A 27,748-nucleotide genomic window follows, 5' to 3' on the forward strand; every position below is an offset into this window, starting at 1 on the left:
AGAGAACCCTCTTAGCACATAGCTTGCAACACAAAATTGGTTATTAATCAAAAACACCTGCACTTACCTGCATTTTGTAATAAATTCACCCTCTGGTTTAGTTTCACTGATCCCTATAAAACAAATCATATGTCCAATAATAACAGATCACTCGCACATTTATCGGTTTTTTTCTGTATCCTTTGCAAAATCTTGCCCAGCAAAGCACTCCGACGTGAATCTTGGATTAGAAGGGCTGTGGCTGAAAAGAACGAAGCCTCCAATGTAGTAAAGATGAGAGGTAAACAGTATAGGCTTGCCATTGTATTTATTTAAAATACACATTAAAAATAGGAAAATGTTTTATAAACATAAATAACCAAAACATATAAGGATGATGTGAATAGTCAAACCTCCTTTGTACATTACAAACAAATGATACATTTCAAGAGAGCCAGAGCTATTGGCTTAGATTATTACAACGGGATTCCAGTCATGTCCAAGACCCCTTTAATCTCCAATGCCAACTTCAGTCCGCCTCAATGTTTGCGAGAAAGGCTTGCACTCCTCCTTTGTGCACAGACCAATGTACATGTCTGGGGTCCATGGGAGTTCCACATCCATAAATGCAGGCAGTCTTTCTGTCTGTAAAAACAAGTTTGCTCCTTGTTGAGGTCATCGGTGGATCTGTGTTTTAGAAAAAACCCCGCGGTTACCAATCTAGTCTGCAGACAAGCTGGATACTTGCGATGGAGCGCAGGAACCAGGCTCCTTTCACATAACCATGCAGACGTCTATGATCCCCTAGGACTCACAAACAGGATGGGTATGTACACAGCCTTGCATTTATAGTCTCAACACACACGCTTACACACAGTTCTTTGAACAGTGGGGTTAGTAGGTCCGTCTATACCTTTAAATCCATGGTTTGAACTCTCTGCGGCGGCCGGTCTACCAGTGATAGGTCTGGAATTCTCGAATGAAAACGACTAGTTGTAGACCGTGACGAGGTTTGTAAGCCTGGTTCATACGCTATATGCACAGGACTAGTCCTAAACACCCTGGAATTTAGGTGATTAGGTTACAGACAGTTTAGAGGTTTGTACTTTCAAGCCCTAGGTCTATACTGAGGTTTAGAAGTCCCTAGAAATTCCAAGTCAAGTGGCTAGAATGTTGATTTTGTCATTTCAATAGAGTGTGCTAAATTTAGGATAGCCTAAAATACTCCAGCATGTATGGCTAGCGTCCAGACACGTGGATCATCTTGGCAGGCTAAAGCACAACTGTTCTGCTTACACAGGTTGTCCACGTACAGGTCTGAAACTCACAGTTCCTGAACCAGGCTCAAGTCATCAAAAGCACCAAGGTGGGCCAATGAGCGTCTCCACTTTCCACGCTCCCTCCAGGTAGGACACAAGCTGAGGATGATAGAACGGTGCCCGTGTTAACCATCCTTTAGCCAGAGTGCGCCTTTCACAGGGCTACTATCGAAGGCTGCTGTTGCTGCTGGCCTGAGAGCTTCCAACACCAGGGTGATCCGGGCTGTGACGGTTCTGCAGGAAATGAAGAAAAGAGATATTTAAGTTTAGTGTTGCTTTACATTTCGTTCATCTATTACTCCCACACTTACACACTCTTCTTTCTTCCTTTATCTCTTCCCGTAATTCCACTGGCTCTTTTTCCGAAGCCTTGATCTGTCTAATACCAAAGGCTGATAAGGATTTACGTTACTGTAAGAATTATAGACCTATATCCTTAGTTAACGTAGATTATAAAATGTTCTCAAAAGCTCTAGCCCTAAGATTAGAACCATATCGTCCCATGCTGCTTGGAAAAGAACATCAGGTTTTGTCAAAGGTTGCAACATCACTGACAATACAAGCTTTTTCTTTGACATTTTATCTAAATCATCACATTATCCGGACTCCTTGGCGGCAATTGTGTTAGATGCAGAAAAGGCCTTTGATAGGGTTTACTGGCCTTTTATCTTCCACGCTCTCAAGTGGGTTTGGACCGAAAATCATTTCTTTAATAGCCCTACTTTACTCTGAGCCCAAGGCCGCCATATCTACCAATGGCCTCATCTCCCCCTACTTTAATCTTAAACAAGGAGTACACCAAGGATACCCCTTGTCCCCTTTTCTTTTCAATTTGGCCTTAGAACCCTTTCTCTCAAGAATACGCCAGAATAACTCAATCACAGGTTTTGTCTCGGATCCTCAACAAATTAAGCTGGCAGCATATGCTGATGATATTTTAGGTTCTCTCCAAACCACAGTCTTCACTTACAGCTTTCATGGGAGAGGTGGAGGCCTATGGATTGGTATCTGGCTATAAACTGAATAGAGGAAAATTTGAGATATTACCCTTAACCAAATACACCTTTAAGGATGATTTTAAGATCTCCAACTTTACTTGGAGCCCTAAACATATAAAATATCTTGGTATCGTGTTCTCTCCCTCTATAAAGGCATCTATCTCTTTAAACATAGACAAATGTTCTGCCAAACTTAAAACTTTGGTCGCAAGATGGCATCACCTTCATCATTCTTTCAAAAGATGAATTCTATTTTGACTTCTTTTTTATGGAATGCTAAAAAACCAAGAATGGAGTCACAGAAATTAACAAGACCAAAATCTGAAGGCGGTGTCAATTTCCCCCATTTCTCCAATTATCACTAAGCCTTTCAGTTACGACAACTATCGAATTGGATCACTAATCAATCTGAATTTAAACCTCTCTGAGTGGATCTTGAGACCTCGTTTTTAGCTCCCTTTTCATTTCAGGAATATCTCTCCTTTACTCGCAAACCACAAAAGCTCTCTACTCCCATAATTAAGCAATCCTGTAAACTCCTATCCACTGCACCCCACTTAGTAGTACATATTTTAGACACTTTTCTCAATTCCACAATTTGGCACAATAAACAAATCCTTCTCAATAGGAAACCTATATTTTGGAAGGCTTGGAGAAATAAAGGTCTACTCTGGGTTCATCAAGTTTTAGATCAGGCCGCACCCATTCAATTTACGCAATTACAAACTCTTTATCATTTGCCTTCTTCCTTTTAACCTAAATTTTTGACCTCGCAGAAAGCAATACTTGATACTTATGCTAAACTCAAATCTTCACCTTCCTCACCCTCCCACCCCCTTTTCCCATGGCATAACCTTTTGCACATAAACCCCCCAAAGCGTCCACCATTTATTCCCGTTTAATGGTACCTCCTGAGATCCGAGACAAAACCAAAGTGGAACTCTCGTGGGAATCCGATCTGGGAACAAATTGGCCTCTCTCTTTTTGGAACAGAATTTGGACGAAACTTAAGAAATCATCCATAGCAGCCAGCACAACACAAACACTCTTCTTTATTTACAACAGATTGTTTCTTACTCCCACATACCTACATAAAATAGCTGGCCTTTGTCTTTGATGAAAGGCAAGCGGAGGAAAGAGCCATTTGGAGCCTGGAGGAGTTCACTCAGGATCAATGTGGCAAGTGGATGTAGTTATTAAGTGACCCACAGAACACACATTAGTAAGAGGCAGCAGAAGAGGGAATCTGGGTACTTGTTAGATACGGAGCTTCGTTCTGTGAAGATAGACACACGTGATAACCAGACTGAACAGGGTTCTCTTAGCACACGTGTAGCACAGGGAGATAACTACGAAAGTGATTAACCCAGTCACCCCTCATCAGGAAAACATATGGACTAGCAGCGGAATCGTACTGCAGGACCCGCATCAGGAAAACAAGTTGAAACATGGGAGTGCGACTCTCCAAAAGACCCCCATGAAACATTCAGGTGGGAGTACAATCAACCCCAGAGGGCTCTCGTTAGCAAGACAAGTGCAGATCTGTGGCTGGGAGTGGGTTCATGCAGCACCCTTTCAGGAAGGCAAGTGGAAATGGGGACCTGGTGCGCCACCATCACTAGATCCAGGGTGGAATAAATGACCCCGAGAGGATCGTGGTCGGTGATCCAGGGTGGAAATAAGAGACCACCAATAGAGGACAACTGTCCCGGAGGCAGGGGCAAAATAAGAGACAAGAAGGATCTATCCCACAAGATATTGTGGTAGACACAAGGAGAAGCAACAGGTAGCTGAAGTGGGAGTTCCAGCCAATACAAGCGACAGACAAATCGAGCTTTCATAGGCGAGCGTGTTAGAATCTGAATGTGTGATGGGACAGCCATCATTACCAGGAGCGCGTGTAGACAGACTGACGTAAACTACATGGTTTTACTGTGTAGGAGTACCATTCTGAGACTGCTAACAACCATGTCAGAAGACACTTGTCACACAAGGCAAATACTGTGAAGAACCAACAAGTTCATCACGTAGAAGCAAGGGAACCCAAAACACAATATTCCACAGGAAGATCAGCCAGATTTGCGGAAGCAATGCTCCTAGTAGATGTCTGCAGGAGATAAAATCAAAGCGATGTGTGCTTGTTCCTGCCCCAGATGACGTGTCCTATCCCACGTCACCGACTAGAAAGTAACCAATGCTGTATTTTAAGGTAGTCTTGAATACCATTCTCTCCTCTCACCTTTTTCTTCTTTTTTTCCTTTTTCTTCTTCTTCCGTTCTGGATCTTCCTCTTTCTTCTTTTTTTTCTTCTTGTGATCAGAGTCTGAGGGTGTCTCTAGGGAAAAGGTTCATAGGAAAGACATATTAAGATAATCACATTTAGCAGTCCTCAACATACCGCCATTAGTCCTCTGGCCTTTGCAGTTTATTGGGCCCCACTCGTAGAGAGTGAAGCCAAGTATGGACTGTCACTTCATTTCATAGAGATGGGTTCTCTCAGACTAGGAAACAATACTCGAGATAAAGCCCCTGCTAGAGACATGCACAGTGATAAAAGCTCTTGTATAGGATTTCCCATCCCCCATCATAAAACGTTTTATTCGGTCACATGTCCATTCTCAAAAGGGCTTTATACGTCTGCCGTAACCTCGGTTTTGTAACATGTATGTCAGAGTTCTCCCTTCTTCCGACTAGGCAGTGTCGGCTTGATTTCTACAGGTATCTATTTTCTGGTGCCCCAACATCATCGGCTCTCACTTACAATCCCACTTTGGCTAGATTAGCGCCCAGATGAACTAAAAACATGCTGAAGTTGAACTGGTCTAAGTCAGTGCGAGTGAGGATGTCATTTGTCACTTAATGTCAGAATCTTTCGGGACTCCCAAGGAACCTGCCTAACCCCAATATTGAAGGTTCAGAACTCGGGCCTCTATTAGATGCAGATATTTCCCTTGTGCCTCCTGTTGCAGAGGCCATGAGCGGCTTCACATCATTAACAAATGTGTATTCCATCTCACATTTCTACAACAAACAGCAGTTGTAGCTCCTTGTGGACTCAGGGAGTGCAGACTACAGCTGTGCAGGTTCTGCCATCGCTGATGAAATACACAAGCTCAGGTGGTCACAGGAGTGAAGACCACAGCAGTGTAGGATCTGCCATAGCAGATGAAATACACAAGCTCAGCTCACAGGACTGCAGACCACTGCAGTGCAGGTTCTGCCATCCCTGATGAAATATGCAAGCTAAGGTGGTCACAGGAGTGCAGACCACTGCAGTGCAGGTTCTGCCATCGCTGATGAAATACACAAGCTCAGCTCACAGGACTGCAGACCACTGCAGTGCAGGTTCTGCCATCCCTGATGAAATATGCAAGCTAAGGTGGTCACAGGAGTGCAGACCACTGCCGTGCAGGTTCTGCCATCGCTGATGAAATACACAAGCTCAGGTGGTCACAGGAGTGAAGACCAAAGCAGTGTAGGATCTGCCATAGCAGATGAAATACACAAGCTCAGCTCACAGGACTGCAGACCACTGCAGTGCAGGTTCTGCCATCCCTGATGAAATATGCAAGCTAAGGTGGTCACAGGACTACAGACAACAGCAGTGCAGGCTCTGCCATCGCTGATGAAATACACAAGCTCATGTCACAGGACTGCAGACCACTGCAGTGCAGGTTCTGCCATCGCTGATGAAATACACACGCTCAGGAGGTCACAGGAGTGCAGACCACAGCAGTGCAGGTTTTGCCATCCTAGATGAAATATGCAAGCTCAGCTCACAGGAGTGCAGACCGCAGCAGTGCAGGTTCTGCCCATCCCAGATGAAATACGCAAGTTCAGGAGATCACAGGACAGCAGACCACTGCAGTGCATGTTCCGCCATCGCTGATGAAATACACAAGCTCAGCTCACGGGAGTGCAGACCACAGCAGTGCAGGTTCTGCCCATCCCAATAAAATACGCAAGCTCAGGAGGATATAGGAGTGCAGGACTACAGCTGTGCAGGTTCTGCCATACTTAATTGCGGTCGCTCGGGGACAGGCGAGCAAGAAAACGGACTTATTGTTAGTGAAATTACTCTCCCACCCTCGCAGCTCCACCATCAAGTGAGTCCTTTGTGAGCCCCTGCGCTCGAGTGTTGGTGTTAGAGGCCCTCCTCCACCTGAAGGCTATACCTGCACCTCATCCCTGGTGGTCCAGTGGACCTCTCACTCCTTCTCATGCTCCGTTTATTCTGCTTGCCTTATCCTTTCACCTCTTTCCTTTCACCTTGGTTTTTCACCCTTTTACTCTCTATCACTTTCCATCCTCCTTTTTCTACTATTTCGCTGTTTTCACTCCTTCATCTGTGCACCAATCTCCCGTTTTCCTCGCCGCTGCTGTCCTCGCGGCCCCTCCCCCTAGCACAACCAGCCCAAGCCAGTTTTCCCTCCCCTCTCACATCTCCCAGCTGTCCAGTCCTCCCCTACTCATACTTAATTGAAGCCGCGTGCATGCCGCCAGCGCGCCAAAGGCGCGCCCGTCCGAAAGCGGCAAGCATCAGAAATCCTGGACCTCAAACCGCCAAACGCTACATCCCAACGGCACTCTACGCATTCAACCCAGGTCGCAACAACAACTGCAAGCTAGCATCACCAGCCGACACCCACGGACCCTTTAGATGTCACCGCTAGCGCCCCTCCTGCTGCACCGCCAAGACCACGGATCCAGCACAACCCACCCACAACAATGTGACTGCACCAAACACCCTGCAATGCATCCTCCTCAACGTCCAATCCCTCCACAAACACGCCATCGAAATCTGGGACCTCCTCGACAGCACCACCCCGGATGTCTCATTCCTCACTGAAACCTGGACCAACACCATCTCGGGACCTGACATCGCCATCGCCATTCCCCAAGGATACAAGATCTCCCAGAAGGACCGCCCCACCCTCCCGGTAGGGGTGTGGGATAAATAGCCATCGTCCACAAATCCACCCTCCGACTGAGCATACTACCCCACAGACCGGATGGAACAACTACATTTCAAGATACAGGCCAGTCCTACCACCACCCTCCGGGGAACCCTCATCTACCAGCCCCTCGGACCATTAACCAAGTCCCTCACGGACAGCATCACCGCACAGGCCATCGCATCCACCAACTACACCTTGCTGGGAGACCTCAACTTCCACCTCGACAACCAATAAGACCCAACACCACATCCCTCCTGGACAACCTCCACTACATAGGACTCCGCCAGATCGTGACTAAACCCACGCACTCAGCAGGACACACCCTCGACCGCATCTTTACAACAGGAAACGCCATCACTTTCAGCCACACCACCGAACTCCCGTGGACAGACCATCGCTGCATCCATTTCACCTTCAGAACACCCACCATCCACAGAACCCAGCTTCTGCTCCCACGAAGAAACTGGACTAAAGTTACCGACGACCATCTCATCACCTCACTCGGCAACTCCACCCCAACCATCATGGACAACGACTACCCAAACACCGCAGCCCAAACCCTGCACAGATGGATCTCCGACTGTGCCAACACCATAGCCCCCCTCAAGAAGAACAACACACAAGCCAGGAAAGCCAGCTGGTTCACCACCGAACTCCGAGAGTCCAGACACACATGCCGCCACCTCAAAAAGGCCTGGAGAAACTCCAAATCTATAGAAGCCCACAACAACTTCAGACGCGCCACCAATGCTCACCACCAACTCATAAAAAATACAAGAAAGAAAGCGATCAAAGACAGCATCTCCACGCACAACAGCAAAGAACTCTTCAGCATCATCAAGGAGTTCGCCCAACCCATCAGCAAGTCGACAGACATCCCTCCCTCACAAGACCTCTGCGACAAACTCAGCTCCTACTTCCACAACAAAATCAAGAACATTTACGACAATTTCGATGAAGACAGCCAACACACAGAACCCTCACCAACCACCCAGACACCTTGAAACCAACGATTGACAGCTGGACAGCCTTAACCACTGAAGACGATTAAGGTAATACACTCCCCACGGACCCCTGCCCCCACCACATCTTCAACAGAGCCGCCGACAACATCGCCCCCATGCTCCGCCACACCATCGACCGCTCCCTTCGCAAATGCCTCCTTCCCCTATGACTGGAAGCACGCCAAGATCAACTCCCTCTTGAAGAAACCCTCGGCAGACCCCACCGACCTCAAGAACTACAGACCCATCTCCCTGCTCCCGTTCCCAGCGAAAGTCATCGAGAAAGCCATCAACAGCCAACTCGCAACTTCCATCGAAGAGCACAACATCCTCTACTCCTCCCAATCCGGCTTCAGAAAGAACCACAGCACAGAAACCACGTTCCTCGCTGCAACAGAAGATATCCGCTCCCTCTGGACAGAGGAGAGACAGTAGCCCTCATCCTCCTCGACCGCTCAGCGGCCTTCAACACAGTCTCTCACTGCACCCTAACACGCAGACTTTGCGACGCAGGGATCCGGGACAAGGCCCTCAACTGGGTCCGCTCATTCCTCTCCGGCAGAACGCAGTGGGTCAGACTCCCTCCCTTCCTCTCGGACCCTACACCGACCACCTGCAGAGTCCCTCAAGCATCCTCCCTCAGCCCCAGCACCTTAGCACTCTCCACAGGCTCCCCATCGAGGAAAGAATCATCTTCAAGATTCTCACCCACGCACACAAAGCCCTCCACAACACCAGACCAGCATACCTGAACAGCCGACTCAGATTCCACGCACACCAAAGAACCCTACGATCAGTCCAGCTCTCCCACGTCGTGGTCACCTGCACCAGGAAGTCCAGATCGGGAGGCCGCTCCGTCCCCTTCCTCGCGGCCATAGCCTGGAACGCCCTCCCGCTCCACCTCAGACGACATCACTCCCCATCTTCACGAGGGACCTCAAAACATGGCTCTTCGATAGACCTGCTCCCTGATAGACAGGACCCTGCGCCTCCATCCCCAGCGCCTTGAGACCCTTACAGGTGAGTAGTCGCGCTTAACAAGCCCATGATTGATTGATACCCGATAAAATAAGCAAGCTCAAGAGGTCATAGGAGTGTAGGCTACAGCTGTGCATTTTCTCCCATCCCTCATGAAATACGCAAGCTCAGGTCACAGAAGGGAAGGCTACAGCAGTGCAGGTTCTGCCATCCCTGATGAAATATGCAAGCTAAGGAGGTCACAGGAGTGCAGACCACAGCACTGCAGATTCTGTGATCCCTGACGAAAGTCATGGTTCCCAGCTGCACGAACCAGGAAAAAAAACATTGCAACTCCTGTGGGCCACGAAAAACACATTCTTAGCAGTAAAATGCCTTAAAAGGAATGCCCGTTCTATATACAGAAATGTAAACACCATCACAATCTTTTTCTCTCTTTGGATTTTATATTTTCACCATTCATTTTGATGTTCCTGTGCATAAACCTAACAGCATGACCTTGGAACACTGAACTTTCAACCTGTGCTGCTGCTTTCTAGTTCTGTGTCTTGAGCAGGCCCTCCACAATTTTGCGTTTTGAAAAAGAAACAAAAAAAAATAACAAAAACGGGGAAGAAGCGGTTTTGTAAAAGGTCCATACTTTTTACAAAGTTACCTGTGAAATTTGAGAATGAGACCCTCCTTGTATTGGACCAGCGGCTCACCACTGGGCCAATACAGGAAGGTTTCTTGAATTCCTGAGGGCCACGATGACTATGCCCCCTGGCCTGCCGCGTGCCCCATGTGCCCTAAAAATTATGATGACTAAATACCCCCTGGCCCCACTGCATGCAGTGTGGAGGCAGGTCCAAAACTTGATACAAATGAATGCTCCCCTGCGCCAGCTGCCCACGGGGCACCTGAGGGCCAGTAACTTATTGAGTTTTCGGCCTGCTGCCCACAGGGCAACTTGATAAAAATACATGCCCCCTGGGCCCAACGCGAACCCCTTGGCGGCAGACCCTAATCATTTTAAAGAATGCATGCCCCTGGGGCTCACCGTGTGCCCTGTGGGCGACGGGCTCAAAAATTGATACAAGGTAATTTCCCAGTAGCTGCACCATGGGCCCGGGGGACATTCAATTTTTTATTGTATTGTAATTGCATTTATATAGTGCTTGGGATGAATTTAAGGGAGGTGAAGGCGGGGAGAGTCAGAGGGAAGGGTTTAGGAAGGCTTGTTTGGGAGGTCTGAATAGTAAAGGGGTATGAGATTATGCATGGAGGGGTAGAGTAGGGAAGAGTCTAGAAAGGGTTATTTTAGGATCATAGCAGTGGTATGGGGTTTGGGATGAACAAGAGAGTGGAGGTAGAGGATATATGGATAGAATCGGCCGGCTACCTGGATCCATCTCAATCGGGCTTCCGGCCAAAACATAGCACGGAAACTGCCCTGGTGGCAGTTACTGATAACAGCAGGCTCGTACTAGACAATGGACAACCTACCCTCCTGGTGCTACTAGATCTCTCCGCCGCATTCGATACGGTCGACCACCAGACTCTGCTCAGGAGATCGAGAGAAGCTGGGATTGGGGGAGTGGCACTGCCGTGGATGACTAGTTATGTTAAATTGTATTTATAGAGCGCCAATCACCAGTAGGTCTGTAAGCGCTGTAACGCAAGTCAGAAGGTCCAGAATCCTTTCACGCAGCTATACTCAACACACAGCGGAACAAACTTATCCAAACGCCTCTATCAACAGGATGGTGTTAAGTCTCCTCCAGAACGGTAGTAACCTGGCTACCTTACGCATACAGTCTGGTAGCTTGTTCCAGGTCTGGGAGATACTAACTGAAAATGCCCGCCCCCTAGAGTAGTTCTATTAAAACGTGGGCAGACTAACAAGCTAGACTCCGACAACCGGAGACAGCGTCCAGGTGCAAAAGGCCTCAGGCGGTCTTTGATGTATTTGGGTGCCTCTCCATATTGAGATTTGTGTGCAATGCACAGCCCCTTAAATCTAACCCTTTGCTTAATGGGAAGCCAGTGCAACTGTGGTAGCAGAGGGATGGCATGGGCTCTTCTTGGCAATTAATAAATCAACCTTGCCGCATCGTTCATGACCACTTGGAGTTTCCTCAGAAGTTTTTCGGGAAGCCCAGTGTAGACTGCATTGCCATAGTCTAAGCGTGACAAGATTAATGCCGCCACGACCGTCTGCATGGTGGAGAAAGACAGCAGGGTCACAAGTTTCCGAAGTTGCCGCATCAAGCCAATACAGCTCCCCACAACAGCAGACACCTAGCTATTTAGGGTTAATCCAATGTCCAACTTAACAGCCAGGCTCTTCACGGCTGGCACCGGTATCGGGGTGGTGCCCAGCTCTGGAGGCCAAAAAAGACTGGACCAGGGCGAGATCCCTGAAGTAAGAGCAAGCACTTCTGTTTTATCTGGACTTACCTTCAGTGAATTAGAGGTCATCCAATTCATAGTGAACCAGAGAATATTCTGGACATTACGCTGTGAGTCGGTGGAGTCGGCAAATCGCACAATTAACTGGGTGTCATCAGCGTAGTTAAACGCTTGTCAATCTGTTTTTGCCAGTGCATCTATCAGAGGCTGAAGGTAAATGTTAAAAAGCAGAGGGGACAGCGCGGAGCCCTGTGGGACCGCCACTCCCCCCCCCCTCCCCCATCGTAGGTTGCCCTGCCTAGACATGCAATCTCCTGGTTGGACTCTGAGACCGATCCTCCAGGAAAGAAGTTATCCATTGGAGGACCATCCCACTGACTCCCAGCCGCCGGACACGGACTAACAACTGCACGTGATTCACCGTGTCAAATGCGGCTGAGAGATCCAATAAAATTAGAGCTGAGGGGGTCTTCTATCCAGCACTGAAAGCATCACCAACTGTTGTGAGCCCTGAACCTGGCTTTCCGAGTGAGTAGCAGCTGATGTTGTTCAACGAAGGACGAGAGGACTCGGAATACGTGTTCGAGAACTTTAGCCAGGAAGGGGAGTCTGGAAATGGGTCAGCAGATTTTGAGAATCCTGGTGTCCGCCCCTGCCTTTTTCAGCAACGGGATCACCAAGGCTTCCTTAAATTTCTGTGGTACCTTTCCTGTCGCCAAAGAAAGATTTTAGTAGGGACAGCACCTCAGCCTCTCCCACTGGAATGATCGTTTTCAACAACTTCGGCGGACAAGGGTCCTCGGGTGACCCAGATTTTACTTTAGCCACAATGTGAGCTCAATCATGTGGTTCGAGCACAGGGAACACGGAGAGACCAGTGCCCCGACAGTCAGGCAGGTCCCCCACTAGTGGGGGGCGATGCACGCGTTACCTATATCTATAATAATGTCTTCAACCTTGGTTAAAAATAAATCCATTATCTTGTCACAGTCAGCCTGACTGGCGACTGTCCTTGGTTCTTTCAGACGACAGCTCCCCGAGTACATTTAAGGTCTCTTTCTGAGTATCTGTCGCCGATCCTTGCTTCATAATGCGCAGATAGGGTTCTAATAATTGAAGCTTTATAGAGGGCCAATTTTACTTTAAATGCCTCCTTAGACTATGGATCGGAACATTTCCGCCATAGTCGCTCACATTGACGGAGAGCTTGTTTTTCCCCTGTAAGTTCTTGCGTGTTCCATGGGGCCCCCTTCATGCTATTCGTTACACTTTCCCTGCGGGCAGGGGCTACCTTGTCAATGGCTAGCCTCAACCGATGTAAGAATTCTTCAGACTTCAAATCCGGGTCCCTGGACTGAGATCCAAGATGTAGTGTCTTGTTCAATACTTCCCTCAGCTTGGCATCTTCTATCTTACGCCAATTCCGTACCACCATGCGGATAAATGTTTGGGGCAGCGTTCTACAGGGAGTGAGAGGCTGACCAAGAAATGATCAGACTAGCTACGTGGTCCGCAATCAGTATGCAGTTTAGCGGATGCCGTGGTCCAAATAAGGTCCAGGGTATGGCCCTTCTCATGCGTGGGAAAATCCATGATTTGGTGCAACCCCAGCATGGTCATAGCTTCATCAAAGCTGCTAGACGTACAGTCTCTTGGTATCCGATCCCAAATGGTAATTACAATCCCCAAGAACCAGGATCTGTTGAGATCTTGAACACAGATCACTCATCATTACGTGGAACAGGTCATTGAACACCGGAGGTAACCGGGGAGGACGGTACACCACTATCAGGCATGAGGATGTACGTCCCAGCTTAATCCCCAGGACCTCTGCCCCATCCAGACTCTCCTCTACTATTTTCTCAGTGGCAAATATCCTGCGGCTAAGTACCTCTGAACCCGTGTCTCTGGACATGTGAGCCGGCACGCGGGTCATCGGAGAATTCCTACTGCCTGCTAGCAAGTCATCTGACCAAAGCCGCTCTACAACTGAATCCGGGAAGAGCGGCATGTGGGGTGCACTCTTTAATTTACAGAGTTCTTCCCTGGTATAAACCAGTTTTGGACCAGGGATCCTAGCCCCTGGTCACGGTCGGGAGCGGACGGGCGACCCGCTGCGCTCATCCACTGCGCGTCCGTCGCAGCATTGTTTTTAAAACCGTAGGTGGGCAGGAAACTGAAACGCTAACCTGCCTAGAGTGGAAGTGAGCCAAATGCTTTCTCCACTCAAACAGCAACAGCTGTGGTGGACCGGAAAGCGGCTCTGCAATAAAAAGAAAGCAGGCAGAACTGGCAGGTAAGCACAAATCTGGAGTACGGAGATGCAAAGTTTAAAAATAAAATTTATTTTAAAAAAAACATTTTAAAAAGACTCACTATTACTGGCAAGAATTTAAAAAGCTCACAATTACATGCAAGAATTTAAAAAGCTGTAGTGTAGTCAACGCGCATAAAGAAGACCAGCGTCTGATCCGCTGTTTCCTCTCTAATCGTACCCAGACTATTAACCTGGGACCATAGCAGTCCAACACGAAAGAACTGACCAAGGGAGTGCCGCAAGGCTCATGTTTAAGCCCAACCATGTTTAACATCTACATTGCCCCCTTGGCCTCACTACTGAGGAACTACCGGTTCATCCCGATATCCTATGCAGATGACACCCGACTTACCTTCTCCTTCAACAAGACCTCTCAGACAGCCCAAGCTTCCTTCTCTTCCGGCATGCTGGCCATCTGAGTGGATGGGAAATAACTTCTTACAGCTGAATGCCGGAAAGACTGAAATCATGCTATTTGGAGAGGCCCCACTATTGTGGGCACCAGACTGGTGGCGTATAGAGCTAGGAACAGCTCCAGCAGCAAAGATCGTAGGGGTGCGTCTCGAACAGACTTTAACCATGAAAGAGCATGTAACACACACCGTTGGCTCATGCTTTCATGTGTTGGGCCTGCTGAGAAGAGTTTTTCCTTACCTCCCAGACTCCTCTCACATTTCTGCTTCATTCCCAGACCTGCATTACCCGACAGCTCTTCTCAAATATGAAAGCGCGCTAGAGTGCAGACAGAGCCCAGCCCTGTGGCCACCTGTCCATCACCTTTACTCTCAGTCTGAACTCCATTTACCATCACACTGAGAAAAGTAAAACTTAATCCAGCTTACTGAGGAGTCCACAGCCCCGGCGGTACTGACGATCATCCACAGCATCAGGCACGCCGCTCAAACTTTATTCAAATTACAAGGCCATTAGAAATGGAACACCTTTGATGGACTAGTCCTCCATGGAGTTCAGGATGAAGGGCCAGTGTTTACAGGCTAGAACGTGTGTCCATCCCTGTGCGCTGGTGCTTTTCCCACCTCCCCCTTGCCCCGGGTAACAAATGAACAGAGAAGGGTGACATCAATTAAGATTCATGGAGTTTGCTTCTCACATTACCTGGTGGCACAGGGTCCTGTGTGCGGCTCTGCTTGTGCTTGTGTTTACTCTTTTTCTTTGGCGGCTGGATGTGCATCAAGCGACACTGCTCTGGTAACTAGAAAAAAGACAGACATACCGAATGGTTGAATCACAAAGGAGCAAGGCAGAGGCCAATGCTCCATCCACTACTAAATGCACGAAACTTAACATATGTTTAGGTCACTCAGACATGAGTCAATGACATCTGAAAAACCCTTTCCCTTGACTCAATGCAGAGTCCAGCAGGAGCCAGGCTCTATCAAGGGGCCCTACCCTACTAGAGTGACAGTAAGCCCAGCAGGAGCTAAGCTCTATCAAGCAGCCCTTGCCTACTAGAACGACCGTACAAATCCAGCAGGAGCCAGGCCCTATCAGGCTACCCTCGCCTACTAGAGTGACAGTAAATGTGCAGCTGGAGCCAGGCAATCAAGCTGCCCTCGCCTACTAGAGTGACAGTAAATGTACAGCAGGAGAGGCACAGCTGCAATGGCTTACACAGGCTGTGGCGCGTGAGTTCAGGGGCCATGATGGTCCCCGGGGCAGGGTCATCCCTCGACATGTGTTGTCCTTTATTGTGCTTCGACAGCGGCTCAGGTTGGATCAGCTCACCCTCAAGGAGCGCACCCTCCGGCTATGCTGGACTCGTAGTCAGAAACGGGCAGGATTTGTAGTTCCATATGCCCCGGAAATTCCTCTGGGCATGTGTACGGCCCTCCCACATGGTGGGGATTGGTCGGCTTTGGCTGGTTGGGAAGAGTGTGGGGTTAATATGATCGGGGACTTATACAGAGATGGCGTCTTGTTGCCATTTCAGGATTTGCAGGAGGCTTATGATCTACCGAGGGGGGATTATCTTTTACACGCCGCCTTGGTGTCGGGGATTCAGAAACAATGGAAGATGGGCCTGTCAGATCCCCCCCAACCTCTTTGGGGTGCCAATACGTCACTATGGCGGCAGGTACGTTCAAGGCCATTACCTGTCTTTATAGGCGACTGTCCACAGAGAAGCTTACACCCTTGGTTGCCTTGTGGGGTAAATGGGAGGGGGATGTTGGTAGGCCCATCCCTGAGATGACATGGCCACAGCTGTTGCGACGGGCCTGGAAGGGCACACGCAACGCTAGATTTCAATTGGTCCAATTTTTCACTCTCCACAGAGCTTACTTAACTCGGGTCAAAATTTTGCGGTACTTTGGAGGTTCCCACTCCTCATGCCCCCGGTGTGGGGCAGAAGGTGCTGATTTCGGTCATATGTTTTGGTCTTGTCGGGGATTGGGCTCTTATTGGACGGATGTGGTGGCGTGTCTGAATCGAGTGACTGAGCGCGAGCTGGTAGCGGAGATGGGGACTTACCTTCTGCTTTGGTTCCCGCACACCCCCAGTACTAAAATTACGAGCAAATTCTATGATCTGGGTTTGATAATGGCGAAGAGGGAGCTCACCATGCACTGGAAGGCAAAGGCTGGGCCGAGCTTTCGGAGGTGGAAGGCGAGTTTCTTGTCCTGGGCGGGGAGCGAAGGGACGCTTCAGCTGCAGCTGGCCCGGAGGGCAGCTAATGACAAGGCGCTGGATGCGGCAAGGGCGTGGGGAGCGCTGGTAGAGGGGCTTCGTTCTTTGGAGGAGCTGGATGAGGACGACAGGGATTCTGTAGAAGTTGACCGGAGTATGAGATCCGGGGCGGGGCCCTCTGGGACTGCTGGGGAGACTGCGCCGGATGAGGCCGTTTAGGCATGCTTTGGAGGGGTCTATGTCCGCACAAAGTGTTGAGAGCGCTCGGGTGGGAGCATTAAGTGTATATGGGTGGGAATATGGAGCCTCCGGTCCCGTGAGAACATTGATGAGGTCTTCTCTATTGCTTTGAGCTAGGCTGTCTCGGACACCTGGGTGCTTAATGTCTAAACCTAAGAGGGGTTGACGCGGTCATGCTGACAGGGGGGTGGTAGAGAGGTTGGTAGGGGTGGGGGGGGAGTTAGGGTAGTAAATGTTGAAGAACTGGTTTCTCCTGATATGCGCATTGATGGTTGGGTCTTATATAAGATGCTACTGTATGTAACAGTGATTTATTGGTACGTTGGTTGGATAAACTCAATAAAATACTTTATAAAAAAAAAGAAAATGTACAGCAGGAGCCAGGCTCTATCAGGCTGCCGTCACCTACTAGAGTGACAGTAAAAATCCATCAAGAGCCAGGCTCCATCAAGCTACCTTCACCTACTAGAGTGACAGTAAATGTGCAGCAGGAGCCAGGCTCTATCAAGCTGCCCTCGCCTACTAGAGGGCAAGTAAATGTGTAGCAGGAGCCAGGATCTATCAAGCTGCCCTCACCTACTAGTGACAGTAAATGTACAGCAGGAGCCAGGCTCTATCAAGCTGCCCTCGCCTACTAGTGACAGTATATGTGCAGCAGGAGCCAGGCTCTATCAGGCTGCCGTCACCTACTAGAGTGACAGTAAAAATCCAGCAGGAGCCAGGCTCCATCAAGCTACCTTCACCTACTAGAGCGACAGTAAACGTGCAGCAGGAGCCAGGATCTATCAAGCTGCCCTCACCTACTAGAGGGCAAGTAAATGTGCAGCAGGAGCCAGGATCTATCAAGCTGCCCTTGCCTACTAGAGTGCCAGTAAATGTGCAGCAGGAGCCAGGATCTATCAAGCTGCCCTCGCCTACTAGAGTGCCAGTAAATGTGCAGCAGGAGCCAGGCTCTATCAAGCTGCCCTTGCCTACTAGAGTGACAGTAAATGTGTAGCAGGAGCCAGGCTCTATCAAGCTGCCCTCACCTACTAGAACGATCGTACAAACCCCCCTAGCCAATACCCCCAGTAAAGGTTGCTGAAGCATGTGAAAAGAACCAGTAGCTACTTCATGGATGAGCCTGTTCAGACAGAAGCAGCCATCCTTACCGGGCCTGGGTGAAGCCGGAAGCCGGTCAGCATGGTCCCAGTCAGGGGATTGAAGGAGTTCCCACAGATGGGAGGTTTCTCAATCAGGGAACGGAGGCTGCTGTTATCATGCGATCCTGGCATGTCAATCGTACCTATACAGGAAGTGAAGAATACACAGGTAATACAGACACCAATACCTCTGCAGGAACCCTCTTCCTTTGGAGGTATCACCTGTTCATGAACGTTACTAATACTCAGTGCTCCCTCAAATACCACTTGTTAATATGAATACATGTCCGGATTCAGCAACTCCCTGCATACTGAAGTATTCATGGTGCAGGAAAGCCCCAGATTCCTTTCTTCTACATCAACAATTCATTGCATTTTAATTTCTCCAAAAAGAACATTTAATGCAGTCACAGGCCCTATGTCCAGGATAAGAAAGACATTTTTTAAATAAGAGCCTCTTTAAGGCCCACAGTGCGCTGACAAACACAGGGTTCCCGCCAGCCAGGCCCAGCATCCCTCCCTCCAACAGTAGCTCCAGCTGTTCAGGCCTGGCATCCCTCCTTCCACCAGTAGCTCCAGCTGGTCAGGCCTGGCATCCCTCCCTCCAACAGTAGCTCCTGCCGGCCAGGCCCAGCATCCCTCACTCCAATGGTAGCTCCTGCCGACCAGGCCCAGCATCCCTCCCTCCAACAGTAGCTCCAGCTGGCCAGGCCCAGCATCCCTCCCTTCAACAGTAGCTCCTGCCGGCCAGGCCCAGCATCCCTCCCTCCAACAGTAGCTCCAGCTGGTCAGGCCTAGCATCCCTCACTCCAATGGTAGCTCCTGCCGGCCAGGCCCAGCATCCCTCCCTCCAACAGTAGCTCTTGCTGGAGTCCTACAGAAGTCCTCAAGCCACCCTCAAACCCTGGGCTCACCTGGGAGGTCAGGCAGGAAGTTGCTCAGCTTTTCCTTCACCTTCTTCCCACAGAACTTCATGAAGGCGTGCTCCAGGCTGAAGTGGGTGATGAGGTTTGTGCTCCCAGTCAGCTCGGTGGCACCTATGATGAGGCGAGAAGAACTTCCAATCTTAGAGCAGGTCTGGAGCACAGAGAGAGGACAGTGGGAAAACACAGGGAAATGTGGCGAGCTATGGACCAGATGTCAAGACTTGGACACTACACTGGGTTTAACAAGCCAAGAAGCTACGGCACATGTCATGCTTTAGCAGTAACACCCCACAGACTACAAGCCAATACAGTACAGCTCTTGACAATGTTGGCAGGAAAAGGATCGTGTGCTCACATTTTAGCCTCTTCTTTGATGGAGACTGCTCTAACGGGGCTGTCTGGGGCACATGTGCACACAGTCCAGGCACTGACCAGGAGTAGGTTCTTTTGTAACATGATTCGGAGAGGGCACCCGAGTGCACAGTCCAGGGAAGCCTGGGGAGGGAACATGTGCACACAGTCCAGACACTGACCATATGGAGTCTGGGAGAGGGCACATGCGTGAACAGTCTAGGCAATGAGTACAGGTAGTCTGCAAGAGGACACGTGCACAGCCCGGGTACTGACAGGGGTAGGCTGGGAGAGGGCCCAGGTGCCCACAGTCCGGGCACCGACCAGGGGTAGCCTGGCAGAGAGCACGTGCCCACAGTCCGGGCACCGACCAGGGGTAGCCTGGCAGAGAGCACATGTGCACACAGTCCAGGCACTGACCAGGAGTAGGTTATTTTGTAACATGATTCGGAGAGGGCACCCGAGTGCACAGTCCAGGGTAGCCTGGGGAGGGAACATGTGCACACAGTCCAGACACTGACCATATGGAGTCTGGGAGGGGGCACATGCGTGAACAGTCTAGGCAATGAGTACAGGTAGTCTGGGAGAGGACACTTGCACAGCCCGGGTACTGACAGGGGTAGGCTGGGAGAGGGCCCAGGTGCCCACAGTCCGGGCACTGACCAGGGGTAGCCTGGCAGAGAGCACATGTGCTTACAGTCCAGGCACTGACCAGGGGTAGCCTGGCAGAGAGCACATGTGCGCACAGTCCAGGTACTGACCGGGGTAGGCTTGAAAAGGCCCAGGTACCCACAGTCCAGGCACTGATCAGGGGTAGCCTGGTAGTGAGCACATGTGTGAACAGTCTAGGCACTGACCAGGGATATCCTGGCAGAGAGCACATGTGTGCACAGTCCAGGCACTGACCAGGGATATCCTGGCAGAGAGCACATGTGCTCACAGTCCAGGCACTGACCAGGGATATCCTGGCAGAGAGCACATGTGTGCACAGTCCAGGCACTGACCAGGGATATCCTGGCAGAGAGCACATGTGTGCACAGTCCAGGCACTCAGCACATTTACCGAAATAAGTGCTGCAGATGGCGTACGCACACTTATGCCCACTCACTTTCTGCGCTAACCTGCGAGTCCTTTTGGTGAGGTCTTAAGGCAGCGAATGGTTACTGTGCAGCATCCTGGGTGGGAAACTGTTCATCACTCCTGCCCAAGGCCCACCAATACCATTCAACTCCAATCGCACTACCAAGTTACTCACTATTAGTTCTGGACTCTTGAGGGGTAGCTAGGTCAAGCAGTCTAGGCGCACTCTAGGATGTGGTAGGGGTTAGAACTTCAGCTATTGCACAGCACAGAAGAAACACCCAACTCGCCTTCCATCGAAGGCGAGGTCTTTAACGAGGCAGAGGGCTCTCAATCACAGGCAAACAAACTCCAAGTCACAATGAAAATAAAAAACCCAAAAAGGTGCTAGCACCTCCTGGGGATGAGAAACCCAGTACATGCTAGGAACAAGACTGTCCTGTGGCCAGTGTTGCATTTGGGCCATGCCCGATTTCCCTCAATAGCCCAAAGACAATAATCCAAAAGTGGTGGACAAAGTCACTTAAAAAGAAAACGCTGCGCTCTTGCTTTATGGCAGCCAAAGCGCAACGCAACCCCAAGCAGGCTTCACAGGTGCCGTTCTCGACTCAGGCCATTTTTGGGGTATTTTTCAGCAGCAATTAGCTTTGCAATTTGTGTATTGTTTATCTTTTCTTTATTTTGGAGTTTTATACAGTGTGGACCACATTTGTGATAACCCAACATGCACAGTCACATGTAGAAGCACAACAAAGGACACAAATGTACACTCTGTTGGCACATTGTTCTGTGCAGTGATGCTCAGACTGTCGCAGTGTCGTCCACAAGCGTCAGTGAAAACAGATCATAGGCCTAGAATCCTACTTAGGGAAAGTGAGGTCAGACTGGAAGGACGTCCCTTTTGTACAAGGCTTTCTTCTGACCGGTAGAAGTTATCTTTCACTCCCTTTTCCGCTCATCGTTCCTCTAAAAACAAAAAATGAGGACAGTTTATTGAAAGGAATGCGGTGTAAGTGGGGCTGTTTTCAAAGTGAGGAAAGGACATATCTCTATAGGTATGAAAACCGAGAAAGAAAACCTTGAGTGGGTCTGGTTCAACATCCGCTATTAAGACCAGGAGCCAACCGTCATCTGTGCCAAGTTACCTTATGCAGTCCTTACTGTGGAGAAGCGGCTTCAACCGTAATGGGGTACACTGACAGCAAACACCTGCAAATACATAGAAAACCCGAGGAACTGCATCTACCATAATGTAATGGGAGAAGGGTCTGACTTACTGGCATGGAGCTCCACCAGCCGGATACGTGACAGTAAATGTAAATGTAAATGTAGTTGAGCTTATATAGCGCACAGCTACCCGCTGTGGGTTTCCCGGCGCTTGCTTAGGGAACCCATCCTGGTATTCCCCTGTGAGATAGCAGGGTATCCACAAGGTGAAAGTCAGGCATCCTGCCGCGAGGGGCCGTTGTGGAGATTAAGCAAGCTATTGCCCAGAGTCGCAGAGTGTGAACCCGTGAGTCGAGGAGGCACCGGGGCGAGAATTATCGAGTCCATGGAATTTTTAGCCCAAGACCCGCCGAGGCGGGAATTGAACCCTGGTCCAGGACCCATCTCAGCTTCCGGGTCTGCCGCCTTTAACCCCTGAGCCACACTTCTCCACTCCGCAAGCGTTTCAAAAACCATCTTTTGTACGAACTAGTCTTTAGGACGCATTTTTTTAGCACGCAAGTCGCTTTAACAACTTGCCTTAGGGCGGTGCTGGATGTTGGAATTTTACTATGCTAACTCCAGTCTGCATAACAGTAGGGAAGGTGTTGGACTTTAAATCCAACACCATTCCACCATTGTGCTCCCCTAAAAGTAAGTTATTGTTACGACTTGCATGCTGAACGAACGCGTGCTAATGGCGCGTTCGTTCTATTGCCGGCGCGGTGTTGGCACAGCGCGATTCCGGCTTTGTCCTAAAGGACGTTTCTCCCACCAGCCCCCAGCATTTCGAGAACTCCAAAGCTACTTTCTTCGGAAGAGTGGCCAGAACCCAGAAGAGGTATTCAGAAGAGCACACACTTGCTTGAGCGACACTGATGACACTCTACAACTAGTTCCAACATACCAGGAACTGCATCTACCATAACGCAATGGAAGAACTAGTGCCAACTTGCTGCCAGTGTGCCTCCATGGCTGCTGGATAGAGGATGGGCAGCCATCCACAAGGCCATAAAAAAGTGAGTCCTGATACAACCACAGCCCCAGTCTTCCAAGGAGTTAAACCAGCTCCTCAAAGGTAAGAACCTGAGAACAATGAATGGGTGGGGTCATTTCAGTATGATGCCATGGCATTGAGGACAGTTCCAGCCTTCAAGAATGCCTGGATGCTGGGGATACCCAACAGCATGAAAACCCACAAGTTACTGCTCTTTAAATACTGAGATGAACAGCACTTTAGGGTCATACAGAGAGGAAATTCCTTGAAAAAAGGCGATTGGATTATATAAATCAGATGGTCTGTGACTAAAGCTATCCACCAGCTGATTTGTTAAGAGGATTAGATCACATTTTCTAAAGTTCGTCAATGTGGTGTTCCCATAAAATGAACTTTTTCAATTTTCCTCGTGACTACGGAATACCGAATACTTTAGGTCTTCTCCTTTGATCTCTGAACATTGTAAACTATACCCTTCCATTCCGTGTATTACTTCATCTGGTATTTTTCTCTAATATTATATAGTTATTATTTGTAGGAAGCTGGCTCTGTATATACTATACCAAAATGAGGTATAGTGTGCACGGAGTTGAGTGGGACCCTAAAGGTAGGCAGAGGAAAAAGTAGATAGCACCTTACTCTACATTTGTAGTGGTGTGGTAGAGCAGTAAGGCTTTATCCGAGGGTAGTGTTAAGCATTTTTTGTACACTCAAGCAAGAAAGTATGTCACACGCTCAAACACTGAATTCGGACCAATTTGTTTGTATAAAAAAAATATTATTTAGTTCTTTTATTTCTAGAACCAAGCCAAGCCTGGTGCAGGTGAGTGAAATAATACTTTGCAAAATCTTATGCAGTGCTTTACAGTTGAATGCAGGTTCAAATGCAGTTGGTTGAATTACAGGTAAGTCAACAGTTCGGAATTACTCTTTCGGCTTGCAGATTACTATGTACGTTACTTTTCAGATTACATTTGCTAAACAATGTGATATGCACAGATATCACACAGACATTTCCTAGACAAAGGGGAAGTAATTCACTTATAATACATATGCAGTTTGTCAATGTTCCATACAAACCAACTCCACACTGAGAACGGTTTTCAAGAAAGGCAGTCAATGAATCCTATTGGAGGAAATTAAGTTAAAGGTTTGCGGGTAAATACTGGTTTGTGGGAGTTGGTATTCCGGGGTAAGAACCAGGGTTGCCCCAGTGTCAAGGATGCACTCTTGAACCACCCTCAGCGGCACTAGGGTGGCCAGGTGCAGAGTGCTGAGGCTCAATGTTACCCAATAGGGGGCCTACGGTAGGTGGCTGCTCACGAACAGGCCACAAGGTTGTGGGAGCAAAGTTCCTGGTGTTAGGCTCAGGTCAAAAGGGGGATCAGAGTTAGCACCCAAAGGACACCGGCAGGTGCGGCTGGGTGCTGTGTTGGCATCAGGTGCCCTGTTTTCAATGGGAGTTGCCGATTTTGGATTAGATAGCACTGATGGTAGCCCCTCTATCACCCCAGGGGGGCTAGCACTGACGGGAGCCCCTCCTATCACTCCAGGGGGGCTAGCACTGATGGGAGCCCCTCTATCACCCCAGGGGACTAGCACTGACGGGAGTCCCTCTATCACCCCAGGGGGCTAGCACTAATTGGAGCCCCTTCTATCACCCCAGGGGGGGCTAGCACTGATAGGAGCCCCTCTATCACTCCAGGGACTAGCACTGATAGGAGCCCCTCTATCACCCCAGGGGGGCTAGCACTGATGGGAGCCCCTTCTATCACTCCAGGGGGCTAGCACTGATGGGAGCCCTTCTAGCACCCCAGGGGGCTAGCACTGATGGGAGCCCCTCTAGGACCCCAGGGGGCTAGCACTGATGGAAGCCCCTCTATCACCCCAGGGGGCTAGCACTGATAGGAGCCCCTCTATCACTCCAGGGGGCTAGCACTGATAGGAGCCCCTCTATCACTCCAGGGGGCTAGCACTGATGGGAGCCCTTCTAGCACCCCAGGGGGCTAGCACTGATGGGAGCCCCTCTATCGCCCCAGGGGGCTAGCACTGATAGGAGCCCCTCTATCACTCCAGGGGGCTAGCACTGATGGGAGCCCTTCTAGCACCCCAGGGGGCTAGCACTGATGGGAGCCCTTCTAGCACCCCATGGGGGGCTAGCACTGATAGGAGCCCCTCTATCGCCCCAGGGGGCTAGCACTGATGGGAGCCCTTCTAGCACCCCATGGGGGGCTAGCACTGATAGGAGCCCCTCTATCGCCCCAGGGGGCTAGCACTGATGGGAGCCCTTCTAGCACCCCATGGGGGGCTAGCACTGATAGGAGCCCCTCTATCGCCCCAGGGGGCTAGCACTGATAGGAGCCCTTCTATCACTCCAGGGGGCTAGCACTTGTGGGAGCACCTCTATCACCCCAGGGGGGGCCAGCACTGATGGGGGTCCCTTCTAGCACCCCAGGGGGCTAGCACTGAGGTTACTAGTGGGTTAACAGATTTTGGGGCTCCCGGAGAGGGCAGCTTGCTGTGGGGTCCCCTGAAGCCCTCCCACCCGTATTAACCCAGAGGACTGTGCACAGAGGGGCGAGTGATCCCACCTCCTGCGTCAGGGGGCGCGCTCGGGGGGGTCAACATGTTAACACAGCTCCAAAAGGTGCAGCTTGGAGACAACTAGGCGTGTCGTGGACTTGCTTAAAACGAAAGAAGCCCCAGCTCTGCGCCACACAGGTGTGACACCTACAAACAGACGCGTCATCGATACATCTAGCGCTCTCGAGATCTACGGGTGCCGGGAAGCATACGGTGGGTTTTTAATCACAATCCTGGTAATTAAAAAAGTTATGATGAGCACCGACGGGTGCTGTTCAGCGCACCCCACCAGTAAACGTGCTCCTAATTGGTCGATGCATGCGTCACTCTACGCCGCTGCTCCTTTGCGTCTGGCCAGTCCAGGAATCACTCAAAAGCCCCGCTTCCACTCCTTCGCATGACTCGCTTACCCCGCCCACCTTCTTCTCTGATTGGCTGTTACCTGGCAGCTCACGCAGCAGATAGAAGGCCCCGCCTCCTCCAGAGCCCACTTTTCGGGCTCCGTCCTCGGGTCCGGGAGGAGGTGGCGGTCCCGGTCCTCCTTGCGAAGGGGGCTTCCCGAAGCCCGAGGAGCCGCCGCCTGGCGGGGGATCGGACTGCGGGGACCCGAAGAGCGCGGAGAAGTGCTCCATTGCGCGGCGTCTCCAAGCGCTCTGGACTGGCAGTGGTGCGGCGTAACAGAGAGTTCCTGTCACCAATCACCACAAGACGTTCAAACAATTGGCCAGATGCGCAGCCAATGAGACGATTCGAGAACAGCCCTCAGCCAATCATCGGGAAGTATTTTTACTAGCGGTGGGAGCAATTGCACTACTCACGTGAACCCCAAAACTGCGCATGTGCGTGTTCAGTTCTGTGGGGCGGACATCTTCGGGCCAGGCAATTAAACAAGAGTAGGTTTTATGGAGAAACTTAGTAACGGATATAGTGGCAAGGTTTAGTACAGTATGTCTTTTGTGCTTAGAGAGGCAGGTACTTAGGATCCATACTTCATGGGTATAAACGCAGGACCTAAAGTTATTAAGTGCCATAGACATAGGAGGACTATAATGAGAGCACTGGTTACCAGAGAACAGTTGTGTTATGTGTATTTATAAAGGGCTCTATCACTGGCAAGGGTACCCTGGTGCTGTCTAGTTTAGATTTAACGTGGACAAAAAGGGCCACGGTTCTACAGGAGTGTACTTAGCTCTTTTAATCAGGATTTTAGTATCACAAGTAAGCAATAGCCACGATTTACCATGCAGCCATGCCAAGTAATGTAGCGTTTTCGCCAGCCTGTGTATCCGCTAATGACTACGCCACACACTGAGATTAGTATAACACGTCTTTATTCATCTGCGTCTTAACTGCGAACTCCCCATTCTAAACCAGCATTCACTTCGCTACGCTCTAACGCTTACGTCACAGTTCAGCGGAGTCAGTCAGGAGCCACAAGGGTTCATGCTAACTCACAGGACAGTACATCTCCCCCTCTGTTAAATATATACACAATCATAGCTCTTCAATAAGTCTTTGTGTGCTTTGATCACTCGTCCTGATTGTGTCTTTGGAAACTGGACGCAGTAGAAGTGTCCCTGGTCTGAGTTGGCGATGTAGGAGTGCTGCAGATCGGCGCATATAAATTCTCCCTACTTCCACGGACACAGTAAAACTACAGTCATACGCACATACACTCATCATACGCTAGGGCCCATCACACTGAAATTCACACTATTACTCTATCCACACTGAATATAGGAGAGAAACCTAAACCAATCTGCATCTAAACGAGGTCAATGCGACCATAAAGACATTGTCCTGAGTCATGATTTTAAACATAGGAAATACATCTGTAACTCAATAAATGACAAAGAAATAACCACCCGACACTGAAATTCAAACAAATGGTTGTTTATCTAAATTAGTTCTAATGAAAGTCAATCAATAGCAAAATCATTATTCTCATAGTTACCTATTCTAGCTAAATGGGTCAGGACAGGTCTCTCAGTAAAGTCTCTCGAGCCGCCGTCCTCAGCATAGGTTCAGGAAGAAGTGGCCTCAAAAATCCCGAATGCAATGACACAGACCCTCTCTAGTCTGGTATATTTATAACAAAACTAGCGAAAAAAAGGTTACAAACAAATCCTGAATGTCCGTTGAGTCGCTGAGCAGAGCGAGCAGGAAAGGATGTCACTTGGTAACATTTAGAAAACCTCCGCTCAGGAAAAATCACAAAAATAAAAACACGGAAGAAGGAAACTCGAGTTTGCAAGTGATACATTTATGAATGCTCTTCCTTGGTACCATAGCAGAGCCACCGCAGGTTTATCTTTGTCCATTGTGGCTTCATTCTTCTCCAAGGACAATTGGAAACATGCCCAGAGCTGCTGTCCTCACGGAAACTTTTAATTCAGACAGAGGCTGTGGTCAGGTGACTTTCACATGTGAGTATCAAGGACCCCCTGTGGAATAATCTAATTCCTGGGACAGGGTATAAACACAATGGAAAATATAGTTCCCAGGCAACGTATACGACTAATAGTTCGAATTGATAAAGCACAGAAATGGAAAAACAAACAAATAATGCAATTCACAATTTTAATTAAAAAAAGACATATAAAATCACATGTAGTGAAATAACAATATACAATA

General features: G+C 49.4%; 1 protein-coding gene across 2 annotated transcripts; it reads right to left on the reverse strand.

Annotated features, from left to right (window-relative positions):
- Positions 1-290: 290 nt before the first annotated feature.
- MED19 (mediator complex subunit 19) lies at positions 291-25,829 on the reverse strand. Of its 2 annotated transcripts, XM_085651390.1 has the most exons (6): positions 25,557-25,826; positions 18,886-19,008; positions 17,981-18,114; positions 15,060-15,156; positions 4,536-4,630; positions 291-1,532 (listed from the first exon to the last, which is right to left on the reverse strand). In XM_085651390.1, exons 1-6 carry the CDS (start codon positions 25,744-25,746, stop codon positions 1,464-1,466), a joined length of 708 nt encoding a protein of 235 aa, XP_085507516.1. In that variant the 5' UTR covers positions 25,747-25,826; the 3' UTR covers positions 291-1,463. The 2 variants fall into 2 exon arrangements, with proteins under 2 accessions (XP_085507516.1, XP_085507517.1); XM_085651391.1 differs by lacking the exon at positions 15,060-15,156 and having other exon boundaries at positions 25,557-25,829.
- Positions 25,830-27,748: the final 1,919 nt, after the last annotated feature.

The sequence above is a fragment of the Triturus cristatus genome, chromosome 4_1 (genome assembly GCF_964204655.1).
Source record: "Triturus cristatus chromosome 4_1, aTriCri1.1, whole genome shotgun sequence".
Classification (NCBI taxonomy): Eukaryota; Metazoa; Chordata; class Amphibia; order Caudata; family Salamandridae; genus Triturus; species Triturus cristatus.

What these genes read in the sequence shown, in the direction of transcription:
- MED19 (XM_085651390.1), bottom strand. Translation starts at nt 25,746, where the DNA reads ATGGAGCACTTCTCCGCGCTCTTCGGGTCCCCGCAGTCCGATCCCCCG. An exon ending in CTTCCTGCCTGACCTCCCAG is followed by an intron (nt 18,115 to 18,885) that starts GTGAGCCCAGGG and finishes CTTCCTGTATAG; the next exon opens with GTACGATTGACATGCCAGGA. An exon ending in TCCGGCTTCACCCAGGCCCG is followed by an intron (nt 15,157 to 17,980) that starts GTAAGGATGGCT and finishes TCTTTTTTCTAG; the next exon opens with TTACCAGAGCAGTGTCGCTT.